Consider the following 22,783-nt stretch of genomic DNA (forward strand, 5'->3'; position numbering starts at 1 on the left):
TGGTCATACCACACTTTTTGGCTCCTAGGAAAAAGTCTGCAAGCACCTATGGTGGAGACCATTCAAAGTGAGTGTAAGGCAGAGTTGGCAATTGTAACATCAGTTTAATTGCCTACTAAAATGTTGGTTGTAGAGTGCACAATTGAACTGATCTATATTATTTCTACTTACAAGGACTTGATCTATTTGATAATAGCAGCAAACTATGACGGGGCTACAGTCAACACAGAACTGTTTGAATAAATTATATGGTCATTCACAGTCTTAGAGCGATTAAAAGTAAATTACCAACCCCCCCCCACCCCTTCCTCATTTGTTCTCAACAGCAAACTGGTTGCACCATCAAGTCTTGGAAATTTCAGTATCAATCTCACACATAACATGGTCTGAATGGCACCTCCGATTTATGACCAGGTTTTTTTATGTTTCACAATATACATTCACTTTTAGACTAATTAGTGCTGGCCAGCAAGAAACTTCAATGATTTAATTACGATACAGTTACACACGTATATTTCTTTAAGTTATGGTTAGTAATCACACATAATAGTAATGTTTTCTGTAAATAATCACAGCTTTCAGCTTTCAAGACTTAGAAGTGTGATGAGCTTGCATAACGTTAACATCACATTAAGTGGCATCACAACATTTGACATGGATCACAGAGGAACATACACGACCGAAATCTGACAGAATAAGGGCAAGCTTATTAAAATACCAAAGTCTCACAAATAATTAAAAAAAATATATAAGAAATATCCCAGAATGCCTACATCTAGGTGTTTGAATGAAATCAAGAACGCATTATTATCAAAAGGAGAGACACTGGTTGTCTTGTTCTGAACTGTCCCTCTTTTACAGGGGAAACCGTGGGACTTACAGCAGATTCTTACCCTAGCACAGAGGTCTTCAAACAGTAGGGTGCGCCCCCGGGGGGCACAAAGGCCTCTGCAAATACAGATTAATGAATTTGGCCAGGAAGTGCGGAGATATTTGCTGAATTTCCAGGCTTTCTAAATTAACATGGGGCCGGAGCTCAGCGAGTGCTGTTGGGGGCTCGGCTGGGCAGTGCATGGAACAATGCGCACATTTGGAGCTACTGATGGGAGAAATATACCCTAGCCAAGGAAGGAGTTTTACACCTTTGCTTTGTCGATCTAACTAGCGCTTTCGACCTAGTTAACCATGCAAAATTATGACAAACATTGAAAGCGCTAGGTGCTCCAACTGACATTTATCCCAGATTTACACCTTTTTAACCTCTAAAGTAAGTTTTGATACAAAGGGTGAAGGTACCCCTGACTTCAGGGTAACGCATGGAATCCAAAAAGGATGTGTGTTAGCACCCTTTTTATTTTCCTTATATTAATAAAGTCGATCCTTTTTACAAAACTTAACTGTAGACGCCCCAAAAGTAGGGGCAAGTCCCACCCCAGTACTATATGGAGACGCTGTCCTGTTCTCAAGGACAGCAAATGGTCTGCAATGTCTAACAGAAAAATGTACACAGTACATGACCGAAAAAGACCTTAGTTGAATCTTAATAAAACCTTTATCATGACATGCAGGAGTAACAGACTGAAGAATAGACATCATGTGGGAGGGGCTGTAATTAATAGTCAACTTTTTCATATCTGGGATTACTTTAATAGGAGCTGTACCTGGAGCATACATAGAATCATACAATCTAACAATTTTAAGAACGGAGTGTATCTTCAGATTCTCCGCAAAACTAGGAAATAAACCTATACGAGAAATTGTGGCCCGGTATAGGAGTAAGTGTCACAGGTGTGCTATGGGGCAGACATATGGGGGAGGGCCAACACTTCCTCCTTACAAACTCAAGAAAACAAGTTTCTTTAAAAAAAAAAAAACAAAAAAAAAAAAAAAAAAAAAAAGAGTGTTGGCAGTCCCAAGTTCCACAGCCAATTATATAGTACATAAAGAGCAGTCTGTACCGTATATATGGAATCTAGTAAGTACAGCAGGACTCACCTTTTTGGCACGGGATCTGGGCGAAAGACAAGACCAAGTACCCTAAGGACTTTGTCATGGTTTGCTTGGCCCTCAACCAGAAAAATTCCCTGGTTAGAGCATATTCACACCCTTTTAAAATGTTGCAAGGTAGACCCCGATCGAAAGGGCCCTTCGTTTATCCAAGACCATAGTAAAAGCGACCTGAAGAAAAGGTATACCATCGCTAGGGAATATGCAAGAGAGGTTGAAGTTAGTTCAAAACAAAGTGATATTACTTACTCTAAGCACCCTTTATCGATGGGCACTCAAACATATCTTATCATGGTAAGAAACACTCCGATGTTACCCAACAGGCTCAGGTTCAGCACAATACAATAGCCTTCCCTAGAATGGAAAAGTGGGGCCATAACCTCCCAAATTGTCTGTGTGACGACAAATCCCCTCCAGTCCACGTTGCATTTTATACTTTTTTGTAGTTTTTAATAGGGACATCCGGAAACTCGTATTAAAACCACTCTTTAGCTAATAAGCTTTTTTATTATAAACCTGTTTTAACCTTATATGAAGTCTGGATAATGATACAATTGTGAATGCTGTGATAATTTTTATACAAATGGCAATCAGAAGAAAGGATTACTCACATTTAGAGGCTCTAACATACGAAAAATCCAATGATTGAACCTAGATGTGATATTTACCTCTTACCCTGATATACATCAACACCTTGCACTTTATGTACCTTTATGATACATAATAACCTAAAGCACTATATGAAGATGCACCTTGAAATGTTTTTAACAAGTATGGATTTAAAAATGTTTTTAATTGGACTGTTATTTTTTTAAAGAGGTAATGATTAATTGTTTTTGTATCATCAATTACATATGGACTGTTTGAAAGTAAAATATTTACAGATCCTGTAAAATTTTTAATGGTTAGTAGGAATGTCAAATTCCTTTTTTGATTGGAATGCTTTTATGGTTGTATATTTATGCACCGAAAAAAGCTGATTTGACGTGAATGGAGTCTTATCTCCAGCAACCCAGAGTTTCACAGGTCTTTAAAGACCATTTGCATAACTTTGTAAACTGGTTATTGAAGCTTAGTTTTTTTGATTGTTTCCAGTACCCCGTGGGCCCCCCACTCTGCCTATTCCTTACATTTGTATTTTACATTAACTGCTATAGTGTGAAAATGCATTTCATGAAAAGGAATATAAAGTAGGGTTGCCAACAGAAAAAATGCCAGCCATGTATGTTTAAAGAGCCTGCAAAGACCTGGTCTTGACACCAAATATGGTTATAAATAAAGTATGGATTCATTTATGTGACTTTTCTGTCTGTTCCCTTCAATTATCAGTCATGAATCATTTATGCCACACTAGAACACAATTAAAAGTGCTTTCTATTTATATTTGCTGTTCGAAGTACGCACAGATAAGTGCTGAAAATTAGGTGACTGTGTACCGTCTGTGACATCAAAATAATGAGCTGGCAATCCTAATCATAAAACTGGTAGTTTGTTACAGGATCAGCACATTATTTTCTTCACCCTCAATCCCAGATTAATGCCATAATGGCAATAGTTTAACTTGTATCTGAAACCCTACGCCCCGTCAATAACATACTGATTTACCTCAAGAGTCTGGTAATGCACCCTGCATTCAGACAACTCACTCCTCATTCTCACCATTCACTTTCACACTCACCCTGCACTCACAGCGCATAGTTAAGGATTTCCCACATTAGCCACATAATCCATCTGCTGCATAATTTGCAGATTTAAAAAAAAAAAAAAAAAACAACTTTGTTTCTAGCTCAAACTGTTCTAAAGTTACAAAATGCAGCAACACATGTTACCTCACTGTGGAAGGCCCTTTCTAAAGGTTGACTGGTCACCTTTCTGTTGCTTATTGCTACATGTGGGTGTTAATGTGGTACTTGGGAGGGGGCAATAAAGGTCAGGGCAGTGTTAACAAGTGTAAAAATAGCACAATAATGCAGTAATGCGATCGCAAAATATGCATCATTATGCAATATAATTCCAGTGCCTCTGCATAAAGCTTCATGGTGGCAAAGATCTATTATGTTTTTTTAGATGTAATGTAAGGGTATTATCAGCTGAGATCTGGAATAGTGGAGACATAATTCTACATTATATACAGTTTGATTACTTGTATACTAAAAAGAATATTTTGTAAGAACTTGTTTTATCTCAATCACTACATCAATTTGCAGATGCTAGCTTAGAGTATGTAAATACTGTTTTAAAATAATGAATTACATATTCAGTGCTTTCTGCCACAGGCTGGGACCTCCTAGTACTATAAACAGGGCCATTGGAATTATGTGCCAGGAGAAGGCCAAATTATGCAGCATGGTTGACTAAATTCTGCAGCAAGCAAAGGCGACTTATTCAGCAGAAGACAACATTATGCGACAGGTTTGACTAAATTATGCAGCAAAAAAGGGTGAATTATGGGCACAATGTGCCACATTTTGTGGTTAGTATTACTTCATTATTTTGTCATTTTAACTCAAGGTAAACGCTGTCAAGTGAACTATTTCAACTCATTAGTACCAGATTAACACCCAAATACAGCAGTAAGCAACTACAAGATTACCATTAAATCCTTGCAAAGGGTCTGCAACTGCTCCGTAATACTTTGTCGTGCTTTAATTAACTTTTGTTCAGTTTGAGCTAGAATCAAGTTTTTGAAGCCTGCAGATTATGAGAATGATGTAGCCTTACGGCTAGAGCAGACTACCTCCCACCTGGGGAACCGGGTTCGAGTCTTGGCAACAATGTTCAACATCCTGTGATTCTGGGCAAATCACTTAATCTTCCCGTGCCCCAAAAAAAAAAAAACACAAACAAAGAGAGGGGGGGGGGGGGGGGTCCTTCTGTAACTAAACTGGTGCTCATGTAGGGCACACTGATACCAGATTTCTCAGGTCTAGTTCGCACTATATAAAACCCTAAAAAAAAAAAAAATTATATTATATATATATATATATATATATATATATATATACACATATACATACACAAAAAAAATGCAGTAAACTGAAAATTATGAGGAAAACGCTGCTGCTGCAGAAACTCTTATTTCCAGTGGCCTTCGCTTTAAGTGACTCAATAAATTGCTGGTAAGAAGGCTGGTTTCTTTTTTTATCTTTCTGCACTACCACCACACCCTTCAATTTCAGGCAAGGGCACCTCAAAGTCAGTATTATCCATTCAGGGGCAGTTTGTGTGAAAGGAGAGTCAATGGGCTGGCAGGTATAAGGCCAGCAGGGTTACATTCAGATCCAGAGCCCTAATCCTCTTGGTGCCTAGGGGCCTAACATAAGTGGTGTAGGAAACAGAGGAAAGAACAAGGGGCCATAGTATCAAGGAACGGAGATAACATTATCACCGCTTTAGCGGCAGGAAACTGCCGCTAAAGCAGCGATAATGGGCTTGATAATATGCCCTTGTGAATTCCCATAGAAGCCCAGGTTCTGGTGTGAACCTGGGCTTCTATGAGAATTCACAAGGGCATATTATCAAGCCCATTATCGCCACTCTAGCGGCAGGAAACTGCCGCTAAAGCGGCGATAAGGTTATCGCCATTCCTTGATAATATGGCCCAAGACTCCGAGTTATTGTCAAAGAGAAGGACCAGAACAGGTAGCACTGTACGCAGATTGATTATTGTGTTTACAAATGGCCAGAGATGGCTTCTTCAGAGAGATACTGCACAGAAGGGGACAATATACTTTTTTTTTTTTTTAATGTGCATAATGAAACTGTAACGAACACAGAAGACGCTGAGGGTGTCATAAAGGAGCTTTCCTATCTCGAATCAACGGAATGGGCAAAAATGTTGAACTCATATGGGAATTCAAATCCTGGCTCTCCCAAGCCACCAGCAAATTCAAGGCAGGACAAAGGTGAGGTACCCTCGCAAGAAAATGCATGGGCCACCGCCCTTGATATCCTTCAAAAGTCAGCAGACGCTATGCTCTATCAGGCTGACAAAATGGATATACAAATCAGCCTCTTAAACACACTTGCCGTATACGTTGCCAAAATCGACGAAAGGATCTCAAATCTAAACAGTCTGATCAGACGGGCCCAGGAAACTGTAGATCGCCCGCAGCAAGGATGCGACTGTTTACCTATTGTGGAGAAACTCAGTTCGCTTCCGGGCATAATGGAAAAGCTGGTAGCGGACTTAAAAGAAATAGCAAAAGCTACACCTACCTCTGGGAACGGTAGCGATACAGACCCAGGAAATCCAAGCAAAGCTCGTCAATCTAAAACAGTCTTTAATTTAAGACCAAGTGTGGAAGAAATTGACAACTCCCTACGACCCGAAGAGAACACGGCGCAAAGTGGTGGCACGAGAGGGAAGCAGTTACTAGTAGAGCCAGTTCCACCCCTCTTCAATTGAACAAGAAGAGGAAAACCCTGCGGGGAAAGTTAAGAGACAGAAAGCGGAAAGGACGCAATAAAATGAAAAGGGGCAAACAAGTCCTAAACCTCTACCCGATGTTTAACAGCCTTGGACCACCTGGTGTTTCCGGAGATGTCGAGCAAGTAACTCCCTCTGTCCCAGGAACAACAACGGAAGCACAACCAATCAATCAAGTTTGTGACAAAAGGAAGAGTCTCACTTCCAGCCCGCCAATAGTAAAGGAACCACCAACGGTCCCTTCGGGAAAATACTTGCCCATTGATGCAAAAGAACAAAAAACCACCACCAACTTGGCTCCCCCTAACATACACATCAAGCAGAACGAAATAGACGTGAATCAGGCTCCGAGTCTTGCGACAAGGCCGCTTGGAGGCCCCCATCTTAAAGCTGGAAGATGCAGCAACCTGTGCCAATCAACAGGGCCCACTCCCAGTAAATAAAAACTGGAACTTTGGTCATGTAAATAATGAAAAGCCTGACACTACGCGCAATGAGATCCCCTTCAAGGGTCCTTTGATAAAAATAGCGCAATTACCATTCATGGATAAAACAGAGGCAATGCCCAGGCCAAATAGCACAGTTCGGAGTGGGGACAACTACTCTACCCTCTTCTATCCAGAATACAAGTCTAAAGGCAGCCACGATATCCTAAATCGGGGTAACATTTTAAAGCTGATACAAGCGTTAGGTCTGTCTGATGAAATTACCTCTCAAGACATAATCTCGGTAGAGTTCATCGCACCATGTCAAGGCCAATCAAATGATTCTACAAAAATCACCTGGAAAACTGCTGAAGCAATGAACAAAATTTTAGGGTCAATCGACACCTTCAAACAATGGGGAATACTGATACAACCGGGAAGGGAAGAGGGTTACCCACACGTTTTACAGGGAAGCTGCGGTGTTGTAAATAGAAGCGTAGGGAGGGGTACAGTTTATTCCGTCCTTAGGGGAGCATGTAATAAAACTCCCACTTCTGCCCACCCAATGAGGAAAGCAAAAGAAGATGGGTGCACAACAAATAGGAATCTGGACGAGGTGGGTTCTTGGTCATGGCTGGCCGGCGCCCTGAATACAACCCGTCTTTTACGCTGACATCCTAGCAGGGTGGACTGCTACGATAAGATTCCTTTAAAAATCTGTTCATGGAACATAAATGGCCTCACGAACAAACTCGAGGACAACACTACCATTCCCTACCTTCGGGGTTTTGACATACTCTTATTACAAGAGACATGGCTCATGGCACCGCATCATCTAGAAGGCTTCAAAATCCACCACATTCCAGCGCACAAACTGAATCGTCCGGGAAGGGGGAGTGGCGGTCTAGCAGTTTATATATCAACAAAAAACGCAGTCACTTCCTGGGACTTGCCGGCCTCATCAAATCGCCTCCAATGTGTGGGAATCTCTCTTATCGTGAACAATGGCCAAAAATGGAGGTTAACACTCATGAACGTCTATGTTCGCCCAAATACAGCATCCAGGAAATCCTTTGCAGATGAAGTATCGGCATCAGTAGTAAGAGCGCAAACAGGTTTTCCAAATTCAGAAATTTTACTCACTGGTGACTTTAACATGTGGTTAATGTCAGTTCTTCATAAAAATGAGGTCACCAAATCACACGATAGCATCTGGGTGATCCCACCGCAAGCCAAGCCGGGTTGGCATAAGGAGGATTCTAACGGAAGTTCTCTACAAGGTAACCTCGAAAATCTGAGTCTAAGAGCTTTAAACGGACGTTATCCTGCTGACAAGCCACCTCGATTCTCCTACCTATCGAAAAAAGGCACTTCATTAATCGACTATACCTTTGTCAGCATCTCTTTGCTCCATCAAGTAGCTGGATACTGTCTTGGAAACAGAATAGAAAGTGATCATTGCCCGCAAGAAATTACTTTGAGGACTGGCCTCACACAACATAAAAAGGTAAGGGACTTGCCATCTGAGAGCCTCACAATCAACCTCAAACGCATCAAATGTTCCCTTAAGAATCTTCAATCCATATCAGCCGAGGCCAAACAAATAATTGAGCGCCAAACGTGCTCGGGCAATATATGTGCCAACTGGTCAATATTTGCTACCGAACTTATGGATAGATTTGCGAAACCAACAAAACATGCAAGCCAAATTGATCAAAAGAACATGCCGCGCTCAAACGGTGAGATACTATCTGCAAAAAGAGCAATGAATCGCTCATGGCGGGCTTTAAAAACTGACCCATCGGATCCCAGCAAAATAAAAAAACTGAGAGAGGCACGTAATCATCTTAAGAAAGCTAAACGTGAACTACGCAAAAACCAATGGAACCTGTTTTGGGTCAAATTACAGTATGATATTAAATCAAACAACTCTGCCAGGTTTTGGCGCACAATCAATAGTACATCTGGACGCTCTTCCAAAGTCGCGTCCTCGAGCATTCTCGAAATAGAGTGGGTTGAATATCTTTCTTCCCACTTCAATGACCAGGAATTGCGCATTAATGATCAATATCCCCCTTTCAGGGACACACTACTACAATCAGAGACTGCCTCAGAATCTCATCAGAACTCTTCAAACTCTTCAAAAAAGCTCGGCCACAAAATGGCACCAATAAAAGTAATTCATTCGATCCAGAGCTGCGCTAACTTAGTGCCAGTCCAGAAGGGCGAAATTGAAAAAATAATAAAAAAAAGGACGTCAGGATGTCGCGCCTGGCCCTGGGGGGAATTCCTCAAGCTTTGTTCAAGGAAGATCCAACTTTTTGGGCTGCGAAACTAAGCCCCCTTTTCAACACATGTCTCCAAAACAACATCATACCGCCCTCCTGGCGTGGATCTATCCTTGCACCAATCTTTAAAGGCGGGGACAAAAAATCTCCTGGGAATTACCGCCTCATCGCACTCATTGACAACGAAGCAAAGTATTTTGCGGGAGTGCTGCTAAACTCACTTAGGTCATGGGCTGTGGAAAACTCCATAATTCCCCCGAATCAAACAGGCTTTACTATAAACACTGGAACTTCAGTCAATCTCATGTCCCTCTCATGCCTAATTGACCAAGCTAAATTCTGCTCTTGTTCACTTTATATGGGGTTTATCGACTATCAAGCGGCCTTTGACAATGTCAACAGAAGCAAATTATGGCAGAAGCTGTCCAGTTTCAACATTCCAGAGGCCCTTCTAAGAGCCATACAACTCCTGCACCAGGATACATGGGTTAGAATTAAGATCGGGGACGGCTCAAGACTGTCTCGCCAGATTTCGACAGAAAAAGGCCTCAAACAGGGATGTGTCTTGGCCCCAATACTTTTCAATCTATTCCTAGCCGACCTTCCCGAAGTTCTCAATAAGGTCAATTCCCACGCTCCTAAATTATCCGGTTTGCCGCTGACAAACCTATTATATGCTGATGACGTGGTACTGTTAAGTAAAACAAAGATCGGAATGCAAAGACTTCTGGATGCTATTTCCGACTACTCCAACAATAATGAGCTTCGCATTAACAACAGGAAGACGAAAATTCTAGCGGTGCATTCAAGGAAAGCAAAGAAGCTGTCTTGGGCTCTGAATAACGAACGCATTGTCGAATCTAACTGCCAAAGGTACCTTGGTGTCATTTTTAACAACAACGGAAAATACAAATCCCAACTAGAAGAGCAAAAAAGGAAGGGCACGGCACTTGCCTTTGCAATCGGTATAATTCAAAAGAAACTTCAAGGCCCTACTCTTGCACCCACACTTCAGGTGGCTCAGGTAAAAATCATTCCCACTCTAACTTATGGCAGTGAAGCTTTAAAAGGATTGGACAGTGACCATCTGGATAAAATAATCACTAATATCTACAGGTCCGTGTTTAAATTACCAAACCACACATCACCTGCACAAATCAGGTTGGAATTTGGCATCTGCAAACAACGACTGGCTAGAGCCATGTCCTTCCTCGTGTGCTGTCACAAGTTAAGGTTATCAAAGGAGGGAAGTTTAGGTTACCATTTGTGGGCCTGCATTGATAACAACTTATGGCGAGCAGGACACGAATATTGGTCAAAAGGCTTAAAAACTGTGCCTAAATGACCTCTGGATCCTGCATGCCAGTCAGAAGGAATTCAAAAGGCTAGCGAAAATCAGCACTAAACAATTGTCAAGAGTGGAAGACAAAGCCAGCCTCGCAAAAAGAAGTCATGGGTGGATGACCCTTCAATCCTATGCCTTACTAATCCCACAGCCGTACCTTACCACATTGTTTAGTGCTCGGACGAAACTAAGTTTTTTTAAAACTGAGACTGGGAGTCATCAATCTGTTGACACATCGGCCAAAATGAAAAAGAGAACATGGAAAAGTACAGTGCCGACTTTGTGGGTCTCCCAAAGAAGACATTATACACATCATATGCCTGTGTCCTCTACTATTGACAGAGAGACGGGCTTTACTCAAGCATCACTGGAATAGAAACATGATTAGAAGCTGTAGAGCAGCAGTTTTGGCGTGTTTCGATCCTAGGAACACTAAACTAAATTGTGCCCTAGTAAGATTTATGGAGTGCGCTGCAAAAAAACATACTGAGCTGTCCAGAGTCTGCGATCCCCCATTGGAATAATGCTGCTAAATCTTCACTTGCTGCTTCTGGCTCCTTTGAATATGACTTTTTAAACTGAAGTTTTACCTTATTATCCATACATATCAACTTTTTATGAAATTATCGTCTTAAATTAACCTTGAATTTTAAATGTTTGTATTTGCAATGGTTTACTTTTAAATCACGCAATAAAGTTTATATTAATGGGACATTCATTAGTGAAGCTGGTACTGCTGCCAAGTGTGTAAGTGACCACTGCTGGTTATCATTAAGGAAGCAGAAGGACTGGGGCCCAGGTATTTGAGGGGGCCACTGCATGACAGTTATGACTAACTTTAAAACGGGGGCATATGAGCTTATTTTCCTTTCAAGCATTAGGACCGGGGTGATGATCCATCATGGTGGGGAAGAGGTAAAAGATGCAGAGGAGATAGCCTGCTACTCAGGACTGCAGTTATTAGTGAAGCAGGTATAGTTGCATTGGGGTCAAAGAGTGTGAGGGGCTCACAACACCCCAATTATTGGGAGCAGTTTGGGATAATGTCTGTTTAGGTTTGATGCATTTGCTGTTTTATAAGTCTCATATTTAGTGCGGGTCATAAGCTATAGAAAAAGTATTCCTGAAATCATCTCAAGCCATGTCCCTCCCACTCCCCCAATCCTTGCCATAAAGGTTTGAAGGGGGGCCCGACCTCAAAACATTTTGCGTATGGGGGCTCAGAGTAAAAAAAAGTGTGCAGAAACCTCTGCCCTGCACACACCAGAAGTCACAGTAAAGTCTTGTGTGGAGTTATGGCTGTACTACGATTCACCAAGAACGAGTTTCAAACTCGCCTCTAAATGCGGGAGTTTCTTGCGCGTCACTAGTGACCTAATGACGCTGACCTTAGCACAAATGATACTCACAGTTGCGAGTCAAACGTATGCCACAACAGTACGTCCAGTCACGGTCAAAGCAACCAATTTAACTGAAGGACACGGAAGTAAATCTCTCAACAAAACTGAGCCTTCTTATAGGCTGCGCGAGTTCCACCCACACCTGCTATTTAGTTGTTCCCAAATGTTTCCCTACTTACGACTCTCCAAGAAACGTATGAAACTTGATCTTGCCGATGGTGGTGTCCGCCTCGAAGTTGGGGAACACTTCGCCGAGTAGTATACCAGGCATCTTGGCAGGAGAGGCTGGGGATGGCACGCCGTGAGATGGCACTTTCGGCTCCTAGTTGCCCTACAGCAGTGAATGATAGAAGGTTCGCTAGTTTGGCGTGCTCCTCTTATATTGAGGAAATGAGGGCGGTAGAAGGAACACGATATTCGCATACGTCACCGAAGAGAAAATAGCTAGAGCGCTAACTTGTTTCACTTATGTACACATATTGTACGCCACTGAGGAAAGGAAGAGGCAGCAAGATACCTGTTTACAATAGAAACATGGCATATTTCTCATCAAAGCGCAATATATAAAAGCGCCGGTCGAAATGTAAAAAAAGTATCGAACCTGTGCTCTCAGGTGCGTGCGTTCGTTCGGGCTCTGACGGAGATTCGAGGTATGTTTTTTTTTATAAAGAAGAAAATTGCAGGTTACGTTTTCTGCTAGGCTTACCCTTCCACTTTAGTGCATGTAAATTACATAATACGAATAGATCTTTAACTGATGGCTAAACCGTTCGTTGTATTTTTACTGCATGCCGTAGGCATTGTTTTGATTTTTACGTACACAAACTTGCATGCATATACATCTAGGACCAGTTAAAATTTCTTCCATTTCAAGTCAAAGGATCAATTCAGAGTTCTAGATTTTTCTTTAAATCTCTCTCTCTCTAAACTGCTACTAAATCTTACTATGAACATAGCTGCCAAGCTTTCAGATTGCTTTGTGTGTCATTTTCATAATTGTAGTGTAATTATGAGTGACATTTCAACGACTATGAGTGACAGTTTCGCGCGAGCAATATTAAGCAATGAAGACAAGGAAAACAAATATCAGAAATTACACCCATTTGAGCAACGAGAAACTCTAAGGGCCCGTGACAGACATTAAATTATGACGCCCAGTGACAATACCCGACTATCACAATTTCAGGGATAGCAGCATAGTGGTGCAGGCAAAAATGCACAGGTTAAGAAACAGTCACAAAGAAGAGCTTATATATGACAAGAAGGAATTATATATTTTTATAGTATGAGAAACAGTACCAGAATGATAAGCATATACGTACACAATATGCACACTTGTCTAAAAGGTCAATTTTTATGCCAACTTTTGTGTGGAATGTTGAGTGGAAGATATTATGCCGAAATGCATTACAATTAATCACATCTTCTGATTCACTGTGCCTATGTTCCCTTACATTCACACTCAAACTCGAAGGTTTTGTGTCCTTTAAATAATTTTTACCTAATTCATGAAAGTTGTAATTACTACGCTGGTTCAGAAGTCCGCTTTTTGCTTAGATTGAGTTTCCATCGCTTTGTAAAGTATCACAAATATTGCATTATAGTAGTGTCAACTCAATTATTAGATTCAACCCACTTAACAAAAGAAGTATTTTGCGCCACACAAGTGATACATGTGAAATACACAAGAACGAACACACAACTCATACATTCAGCTTAGCACCTCGCAGGATGCTGCTCTATTATAGAGAGAAGGCGATTGTAGGAAATGGCGCCTGCATGACTAAAGCTGGGAGAAGTGACTCTGATTTACATGCACTCTCACTAAGTAAGACATTTTTTGCCGCTACATGCAGGCACGTTATGCAAACGGAACTTGTAACATATTAAAGATTGTGTGCACAATCGATTAATACTTTGTTTTTCTCTTGGGTGTAAGAGTCTGACTGGCTTATAGTGCAGTATAACCCGTCAAAGGCCATCTTCAAGGCGGTTAAAGATCTTATGGCTAAGCGGACTACCTCTACAGCCGAGAGTTCTGTCTCCCACTGCGAATCCCTTGCTTCCTATTTCTTGGGAAAAGTCCAAGCTATTTATCAGACATTCCCTAGCATTGGGGTCTCGTCGGGAAGTTCCAATGAGACACCTCGTCAGATCACCCTGCTCTCATTTCCCCCTCTCACCTCGGATGGGTTTGATAAACTTGCTTTGCAAGTTAAATCTGGATCTCCATCCGATCCAGTGAGGCCTGCTCTCTTTCGAGACCAGACCTTTATGGGACGCCCTGTTGTGCGTTGCCTTGTCAACCTCTCCTTGGAGTCGGGGGTAGTTCCAACTAAATGTAAGCAGGCGGTGGTGTCCCCGATTATTAAAAAACCCTCCTTGGACCCGTCTAAGCCTGAAAGTTTTCGTCCCATCTCGCTGCTACCCTGGCTGGCAAAGTTGACAGAGGCCCATGTTAATCTGGCCCTGTCAGAACATCTAGCCCGGACCAACGCCCTCGACCCCACACAGAATGGCTTCCGTGCTGGTCACAGCACGGAGACCGCTCTTCTTGTGATGGTGGATCATCTGCGTGCAAGGTTGGATGCTGGTCAGACGGCGGCGCTGATATTGTTAGATCTCAGTGCCGCCTTCGATACGGTATCTCACAGCATCCTCCTGCATCGGCTCGAGGAGATTGGTATCAGTGGTTTGGCGCTGCAATGGCTCCGCTCCTTCCTGGACAACCGCTCCTTCTGTGTGGCCATCCCTCCCTTCACGTCCAGTTTCCAGCCTCTGGCCATGGGGGTTCCGCAAGGGTCCTCGCTGAGCCCCACGTTGTTCAACCTTTACGTGAGACCGCTGGCTGATGTCGCGAGGCAGTGGGGCCTAACTTTGGTCTCATATGCCGATGACACTCAGCTGGCGGTTACTCTCAGCGGGGATGTACAACAAGATGCCCCCAGGTTTCAGTCTGGACTGAAGGCGGTGGCTAGCTGGTTGACAGGAAACTGTCTCCAGCTTAATGCCACAAAAACGGAGGTAATGGTTGTCGGGAAGGGAGTAGAGCTATGGGGCGATCAGTGGTGGCCTTCTGAGCTGGGCCCCACTCCGACCTCGGTGTCGGAGGTGAAAAATCTGGGGGTCTGGTTGGACGCTGGCCTTACCTTTGTAGGGCATACCAAAAAAACTGCAGCCGGTTGTTTTGGTCTGTTAAGAGGACTTAGACCAGTTCTTAAATGTTTCGATGCCCCAACCAGACAGCTTGTAGTCCAGGCAACTATCATCTCTCGTCTGGACTACGCTAGCTCTCTCCTGGCTGGGGCCAACCAGGCTGAGTTAACTCGCCTACAGCGGGTTCAAAACGCTGCGGCTAGAGCCATTGTTGGCCTACCCAGATTTTGCCCGGTGGCGAATGTCCTCCGCTCCCTGCATTGGCTCCCTGTAAGGAAGCGTATTCTTTTTAAGGTCCTTTGTTTGGCCTTTAAAATTTTAAGAGGTATATGCCCTGAAATCTTGTCCAACTGTATCTCTTTCTATGCCCCCACCCGCAGTCTCCGATCTCAGGGCCAGGCCCTTGCTGTGGTCCCCAGATTTAGACTCAGCCGGATGGGGGGGTCGTTCCTTCAGCGTGAAAGCTGCACTAATTTGGAACACCCTCCCAGTTGAAGTCCGTCAGTTAGATGATCTGCTGTCTTTCCGGAGAGCTATTAAAACATTCTTGTTTTAGTTGTCCATTTTAGGTCTTTTTTTCCTGTTGTGTTATGTTTTTCCTTGTCTCTGCGCCGGGACGCTCCTTGGCTGGAGTAGCTGTGCGCATAATAAATTAATATAACATAACATAACATAACATGACAGTGCCAGAAGGACATTGGTGCGCATGCTATTTGCTAGATTTGTTACTACACAAAAAGTGCAAGTAGTGCAAATGGATTTGACATGTTGTCTTTGCACCGATGAAAAGTTAGCACAATACAGTCCTCGGTAACCTCAAAAGGAACCCTCTCGTCGTTTAAATGTCAACCTTATGTGTAATAGTGACATCATTCATAGTTCCTTCAGTCAAGCGTTTGTTGGGGGCAAATTAAATCTTATACAAAAGTCAAAAGTCAAAAAGTTTTTATTTTTGTTACGGTACTCTTTCGAGGACCACAAAATAAAATATACATTATACTTTCCATTTAATACATTTTCAATGAGATTTTCAAAAACTATTCTGTAACAGACGAATTCATTAGGAGGGCTTTTGCATAATGATAAAAAGTCTTTTGAGTTAACGATCCTACAGGACCGATAGATGGACTTAAGACATGTTAACCTTGCGTTTACAATTTCTGCATTTGGACATATAAAAAGTAAGTGTTCCAAATTCTGGTTGCCCCCTTGACAGAGGGTACAAAAGGCAGAACTGTCAGGCCTCCAGGAGGAGGTAAAGGTTTGTACAGGAAGTGTTCCCAGGCGCAACATCATAATTGCACGCCTTGCACCGTGTTGAAGTGTATACTCTAAATAAGGCTGGCATTGTTTGTATTCCTGGGAGGCTGCATAGATCTTATATGACGATAGTCTATTACAATGTAAGTGGTCAATCTCGTAGCTCAGTTTGGGAGTGAAGTTTTTTAGAAAAAGTTTGAGTTGGGCTGGTGACCACGTAGACAAAATTTCCACACTAACTTTTGCAAGCTGTAGGGCCTCTCGCATATTTTTTAAAAAGGTAATATGGGTAGAGCTGGTCTCGAATGTCTCTATTTTTAGTAAACTTCTTAGAGTGCCTTCTTTTGAATGAAGAAGGTTATAGGCCCACCTTATAATACTAGCTATGGCTGTAGCATATGCACTCGTGATGGTACATTCCAGTCTCAATGCCTGTACTGGGGTAGATGTAGAAATCTTCAGTAGTTTTTTCAATATTTTACCTTCTACTGAGTCCATATAGGTCCATTGTTTAAAAGGAATATATTCCGAGGCGTAAGACAGGACCGGTGAGATTTTGGCTCGATAGACTTGAATTAGTGCAGAGAAATGCCTTTGTCCAGTGGCCGAGTATAAGCGGGACAAAGCCCCAGCATGTAGGTCACTTTTCCTTTTCAGGTGATTGATTTGGTTGATGTTACTCATATTTTGTGAGAAAATTCTGCCCAGATATGTATACTCCTTTACTTGTTCTAGCTTCTCACCTCCCAACTTCCATTCGTACCTTACCCTTTTCTTCTGGTATGAAAAAGCAACCACTTTGGTTTTGTTTGTATTTGGGGATAAAAAATTTTTTATAGAATACTTGTACAAAATATCTAAAAGATTTTGTAGTCCGAAAGGTGTTAGGTCAAACATGACTATATCGTCTGCGTACAGCAGGGAATGAATATATTCAGTGGCTATCTTAGGAGGAGTGCATATCCCTTGCTGCAGTTGGGAAGGTAGGTCACTTAAATACAGTGAGAATAAAATTGGAGCCAAGAGGCACCCTTGTTTCAGGCCATTTGATGTTCGTATTATCTTCGATAGGCCCTTGTCACTCCCCATTTGGACACGGCACCAGGTGTCACTGTGTAGGTTCACTATCAAATGTAATAGCTGCTCCGGAATGCCCATTCTTCTTAACTTTGACCACAGGGTCGGTCTGTCCACTCGATCGAAAGCTGTCGAGTAATCGATGAACGCTGCGTAAATAGTTTGTTTTTTCCCTGTTGCGTACTTCTCTAAAATGGTTTGGAAGATTGCTACATTGTCAGTGACTGAGTGGTTTGAGCGAAATCCGGACTGAAACTTAAGGATTAGACCCAATGAGAAGGCCCAATTTTTCAGCCTATCCAAGATTTCTGCTGCAAAAATCTTCCCGGCAGCATCCATGAGGGCAATTTGCCTATAGTTTCCCGGTATGTTTCTTTTTCCTTTTTTGTAAATCGGGATTATAATACTTCCTTTCCAGGAGTTTGGCATTTGACCACTGTCGAATATATAGTTAAATAGCGGCGAGAGCACCAGTCCCCACTCTTTATGTTCAGTTTGGTAGACCTTGATAGGTATCTGATCGGGGCCAGATGCACCCGTGCTCCTTGCCTTCCTGATATTCGTAGAGACTGACACTGCCGACGTTTTATTGACCTTAGTTTCTTTAGTTTCCACAATTTGTTCTCCCGCCTCTTCATTTTTAATAGACTTATTCTGTTTATATAGCTCACGAAGGTAAATATCCCAGTTTTCTTCTGAAACAGGAGTTGCCTCCAGCTTTTTTTTGGATCCCGTCATTATTGCAATCAGTGTCCAATATTTGCGCTGGTTGTTTTGTTTAGCTGCTTGTTGGATTTCAGTCCAATTGAAGTCCTGTTTCAGTTTTTTCTGTTTAGTTTTTTCTCGTCGTATTTGATTCTTTAATCTATTGATTACCTTTTTGTTTGCTGACGAGAAGTTCAGATACTGGGCGCGTATCAGCCTATTGAGTTGTTTTACGACTGGTTGGTTCCAGTTTTTATTCTTATTTCTCCATTTACTTTTTACTGATCTGTTGTGTTCTAACTTACTTTGCAGAGCTTGTTTGAGATTATTCGTTAATTGTTCGAAATTCTTTATAGGGTCATCTGAATATATGTTAGTCAATATATTGGTTTCGGAAATTAATAGCCTCAGATAGTCCAAATTTTCTGTCCCCCAATAAATGCGACGCCTTGTTATGTTTACTTCCGTTTTTGTTGTAAGAAATATTGGCTGGTTATAAGAAGAGGACTGTGCAATCCAATGGGTTGAAAGGTTTAGAAGAGCATGATCACTTTCTTCATTGAATATTATTGAAAGTTGAATCATTTGTTCTTTTTCTTCGATCCCGCATATAAAATAATCCAGGGTAGAGGGAGATCCATTTCCTTGCCGTGTGTATGTTGCTGGTATGTCACCGTTGATGTTACCGTTTAATATAGTCCCATTAATGCTGGAGAGAAAAGATAATAGTGCGCGTCCTCTCTTATCTGATTTAGATCCTTTTGGGAATTCAGGGAGTGATGTTTCCAAAGATTCCTCTTTGAAAAGACGAGCCCATTTCTTTATCTCACAGTTTGAAATTTTAGCGTTCAAATCCCCCATTATAAGATATGGCAAGTGAGATTGATCTTCAATGATATGGGTGATAATCTCTATTAGGCGGTCAAACAGCAAATCATTATTATTACTGGGAGGTGCGTAGATATTGAAAAGTAATATTTTTTCAAGTTTGGCTGACGCTTGAGTTCTAAGGGATACTTTTAAACATTGTAGATTGTCTATGTTTGTATCGATTATTTCCTGTGACCAAGAGTGATCTTCTTTTAATAATATTGCCAGACCACCCTTGGCGTGTCCCCTTCTAGATCTTTTTGCCAACGTTTCATATTCATAGTATCCTTTTTGAGTAAAGGTATTAATTAACCATGTTTCCTGGAGGGCAATGATATCAGGGGAGTTTTTGATTGCATGTTTCATTTTTAAATCAGTTTTCCCTGCCAAGTTCCAGGACAATAACGTCAGACCTTTGCTAAACTTGGTGTTGTGGTGAATTTACCGTTTTTTTGCTGTTTAAGGTTTCTGATAACCATGCCCACGATTTTATTGAGTTCTCAGTGTTACTAGAGCTTGAATTCCGGGACCATACTGACCTCTCACCTTGTATTACTTGTATTTTGAGTGAATCTTTCCTCATAATATTTGATGCTGAATCTCCCCAATTAAAACTATTGTTTTCTTTTCTTCTATTAGTTTGTCCTAATGTACCTTTGTTTAGGTTGTTGATTTTAAGATCTTCCACCGAGATTACATCATAGCCATTTTTGTGAAGAATTTCCTTCTCTCTGATTATTATTCCAGGCAAAACTGGGGAATAAAAGGATACCTGTACTAGTTTGTTATTTTCTTTTATTGGAAAGAGTACTAGGTCGATTTCTTTACTTGTCAGAGAGTTCAGGGATGGTATTTCTTGTAAGAGATTAATTATTCTACCACGATTAAACGGCTCCTTATCTGAGGGAAATAGCTCTTCGATAGTTATGTGTTTAGATGGAATTACTTCCCATGATTGAGATTTATTATCATGTAGTTCTTTTATATCCATGATATTTTGCGTTGTTGATCTGTTTTCTATCGGAGGACAAAATTCGTCTGCTTTTGGGTTTAAGGGTTTTTCTGATGGTATTTTTTGAGTTTCTGGAGAGTTCACCAAGTTTACGGGAGTGAATTTTTGGAATTTAAACTTATTCCCTTTTTTCCTCTGTATTCTCCTCAAGGGTTTTCTCTTCTTCTTCCCCCTTACTTTTTCCCTAATGTTACTTTTTTCAGACTGTCCTCCTTGGCTGAAATCCTGTTCGGCAGTAACTCCCGATAACTCTGCTTTATTTTCCCCGATAATCTGATCACGATTATTATCGGATACTTTATTCGAAAAGATAGGATAATGTTTAGTTTTGTTTTCGGTGATGGTTTCCGATTCTTCTTTGAACAGTTTTTTAAGTGAATATGTAATAAGAGGTTTTTCCTTATTTCTTAGTCCCTTAGTTTTAGTCTTAATTATTAGTACGTCGTTCGTTTGCGTGCTTGCTTCCTGTTGTTTTGGGGTCGCACTTCCATTTTTATGAAAATCAACTATTTGTTGTAATTCGACTGCTCCGGGTTGTTTTGGTGAGACTTTAGTTAGATCTTTTTTATTTTTTTCTTCAACCAGGAATTTAAGTATTCCTATTTGTACGTCTAAAGTATCGTCCGAGTTAGCTAAAATTTGACCAAGATGAGTTAGTACTGATTCCAAAATTTCTTGCAATGAAAAAAGTGCTTTTGACAGGGCGGAGGCAGTATTTTCAGAATTTGGATTTATAAAATTAGGGTCTGATAGGTTGGCCAAATTAGAATAAAGGTTAGGCGATTTTTCTGGTGAACTGGTTAGTGGATGTTTTTGACTTAGCAATATTTCTGTTTTTTCTTCTTCGGTCTTCGTGTTATGATTTACAGATACATCGAAGAGTAAGTCGTTGTCCCGGTTTTTTATAGGTGTTATAGATGTTATTTGAGACGTATCTGGGAATGATTTTTGACATTCTTCCGAGAGAGAGAAATTTGCCAAATTACTTTCAGTTGTTATTTGACCTTGTTTATTGGGTTTCTGATCTGAGAAATGTAACGAATCATGTTCAACCTTATTTATTGAAGGATCCAGCTTATTTTGATCATCAGTTAAATATGGAGAAAGATACTTTTTCTTGGAGAGGGTAGAGAAGTATTGACTTATAGCTGGAGTACTTGATATTTGACCAGGTTTTAGTGATTTGTCAACAGATTTTCTTACAGCTGCGTCTGTCCCCATACGCCTCATGTAGATTGTCCGTGAGCGTAGTTTTTTTAGAGCCCTCATACTTGGGACCGGAAATCTACTTTATAGCTTATAGTAGTCGCAGCAGGTTTTGTGTATTTGTAATAACTTTATCTTTATCTCACAATCTCAGTTGATCAGTAAGAAATGGGGGTTTTTTTTCACGTCGGTTTCAGAATTTGGTTAAGTAGTGTCCTCGTGTGCTGAACGTTAGTGGGGTGGCCCGTCCCGTCCTCGGTCGTCCCCGGACGGCCTCAGACGGCCCGCTCTTTGTCCGGTCTTCGTTCCGCGCTTGGTCCCGCGCGCGTCCCGCGTCGCGGAAGGCTAATTGGTTTTTCTACGTTTCATCAGTGGGCGTGTCCGTGGGCGTGTCGCCTGGGGGAAGAGGAACCAGCTAATCCCAGCTTGGAATTCTGGTCCTCGCAGTCCCCCAGGTTAGGCGCGCTGTAGTTTTTCGCCCAGCCTCAACCCTTCTGACTCCAGCTGGGAGCAACAGGCAGAGCGTGCGGATTGCAGCTCACGCTCACACCAGCGAGTCAAGGGGAGGGGCGCCACGGAGCAACAAACAGAGACAGCGTCAGCTCAGGCACAGCAGCTCAGGACACAATCGGTGAGCAGAGGTAGAGATCCCTCGCCAGGCACGAGTAGCAGCAGTTCACAGAAACCAGTCACCAGAAAGTGACTAAAGGGTATGCTCTTCCCGGATCTGCGCTTACTGGCACATTGTAGGAACTAAGGATCGCTATCCTCGTTCCCATCTTTACACTCTTGCGCCTCGCCTCACCTCTCCTCCCCTCGACTGATACTTGCTTGAGTTTGTCATATAACTCTTTTCTATAATTAAGTGTAATGTATGAGAGCTGTGGGGAATGGCTGGGAAGACTCCTCTTATGTAAAGGTATTATTGATTTAAATGCCACACTGGAGCCCAGGATACGTGTAGAACGGTGAAAGCTGCTGTCAGCAGCCGAATGCAACATTAAGTTAAACACGAAATTTAAACAGAACTGTCCCTGACATTGATTACCTCAAGGGGCTGCCCCGGCCCACAGTCCCCACTGCACAGTTAGTTTTTGTGCGGGCTCAGCTGCCACTGTGTCATTGCTCTCGGTCAGCTTAGTCATCCGATCTGGGGGAAAGACGGCTGAGCATATAACAGTGAGCACCTCAAACTCCTCAGGCCAGTGTGCCGCCAGCTTGCACTGCCTGCGGCCTGCCTTTACATGTCCTGTCACAGCTGCGCAGCCATTGGGCAAATCCTTGCAATCACTCTCGTGATGTTAGGTCACGTGAATCAGAATGCTGGGACCCGGTAAAATGTATCTAGAGTGGAGCGCAGGTGATTCAGCCTCCAAGCTGCGAGCAGTGCGAAGCAGTGCTGCCAGCTTTGCTCAGACACCGACACTGCAAATTACTATACCTCAGCTCTCCGGCTTGACACTGAAGAAGCGCTATAATGCTTTTAACGTGGTGATGCGGGGAATGACCTTGAAATGCGTTAGGCTAACGCGTGATGTGTGGAAATTGGCAGAACTGTATGTATGTAAAAATATGCATGAAGAATCACACATTTAGGCACTTT

The 22,783-nt window shown here is 42.0% G+C and overlaps 1 protein-coding gene across 1 annotated transcript in view; it reads right to left on the bottom strand.

Annotated features, from left to right (window-relative positions):
- The window catches only part of PRDX6 (peroxiredoxin 6), a 105,096-nt gene extending 92,801 nt beyond the window's left edge, over positions 1–12,295 (bottom strand). Inside the window, exon 1 of the mRNA XM_085601636.1 lies at positions 12,074–12,295. Coding sequence (XP_085457762.1) covers positions 12,074–12,165 — 92 coding nt within the window. The 5' untranslated portion in view covers positions 12,166–12,295. The remainder of the gene's footprint in view (positions 1–12,073) is intronic.
- Positions 12,296–22,783: the final 10,488 nt, after the last annotated feature.

This window comes from Triturus cristatus, chromosome 4_2 (assembly GCF_964204655.1).
Source record: "Triturus cristatus chromosome 4_2, aTriCri1.1, whole genome shotgun sequence".
Classification (NCBI taxonomy): domain Eukaryota; kingdom Metazoa; phylum Chordata; class Amphibia; order Caudata; family Salamandridae; genus Triturus; species Triturus cristatus.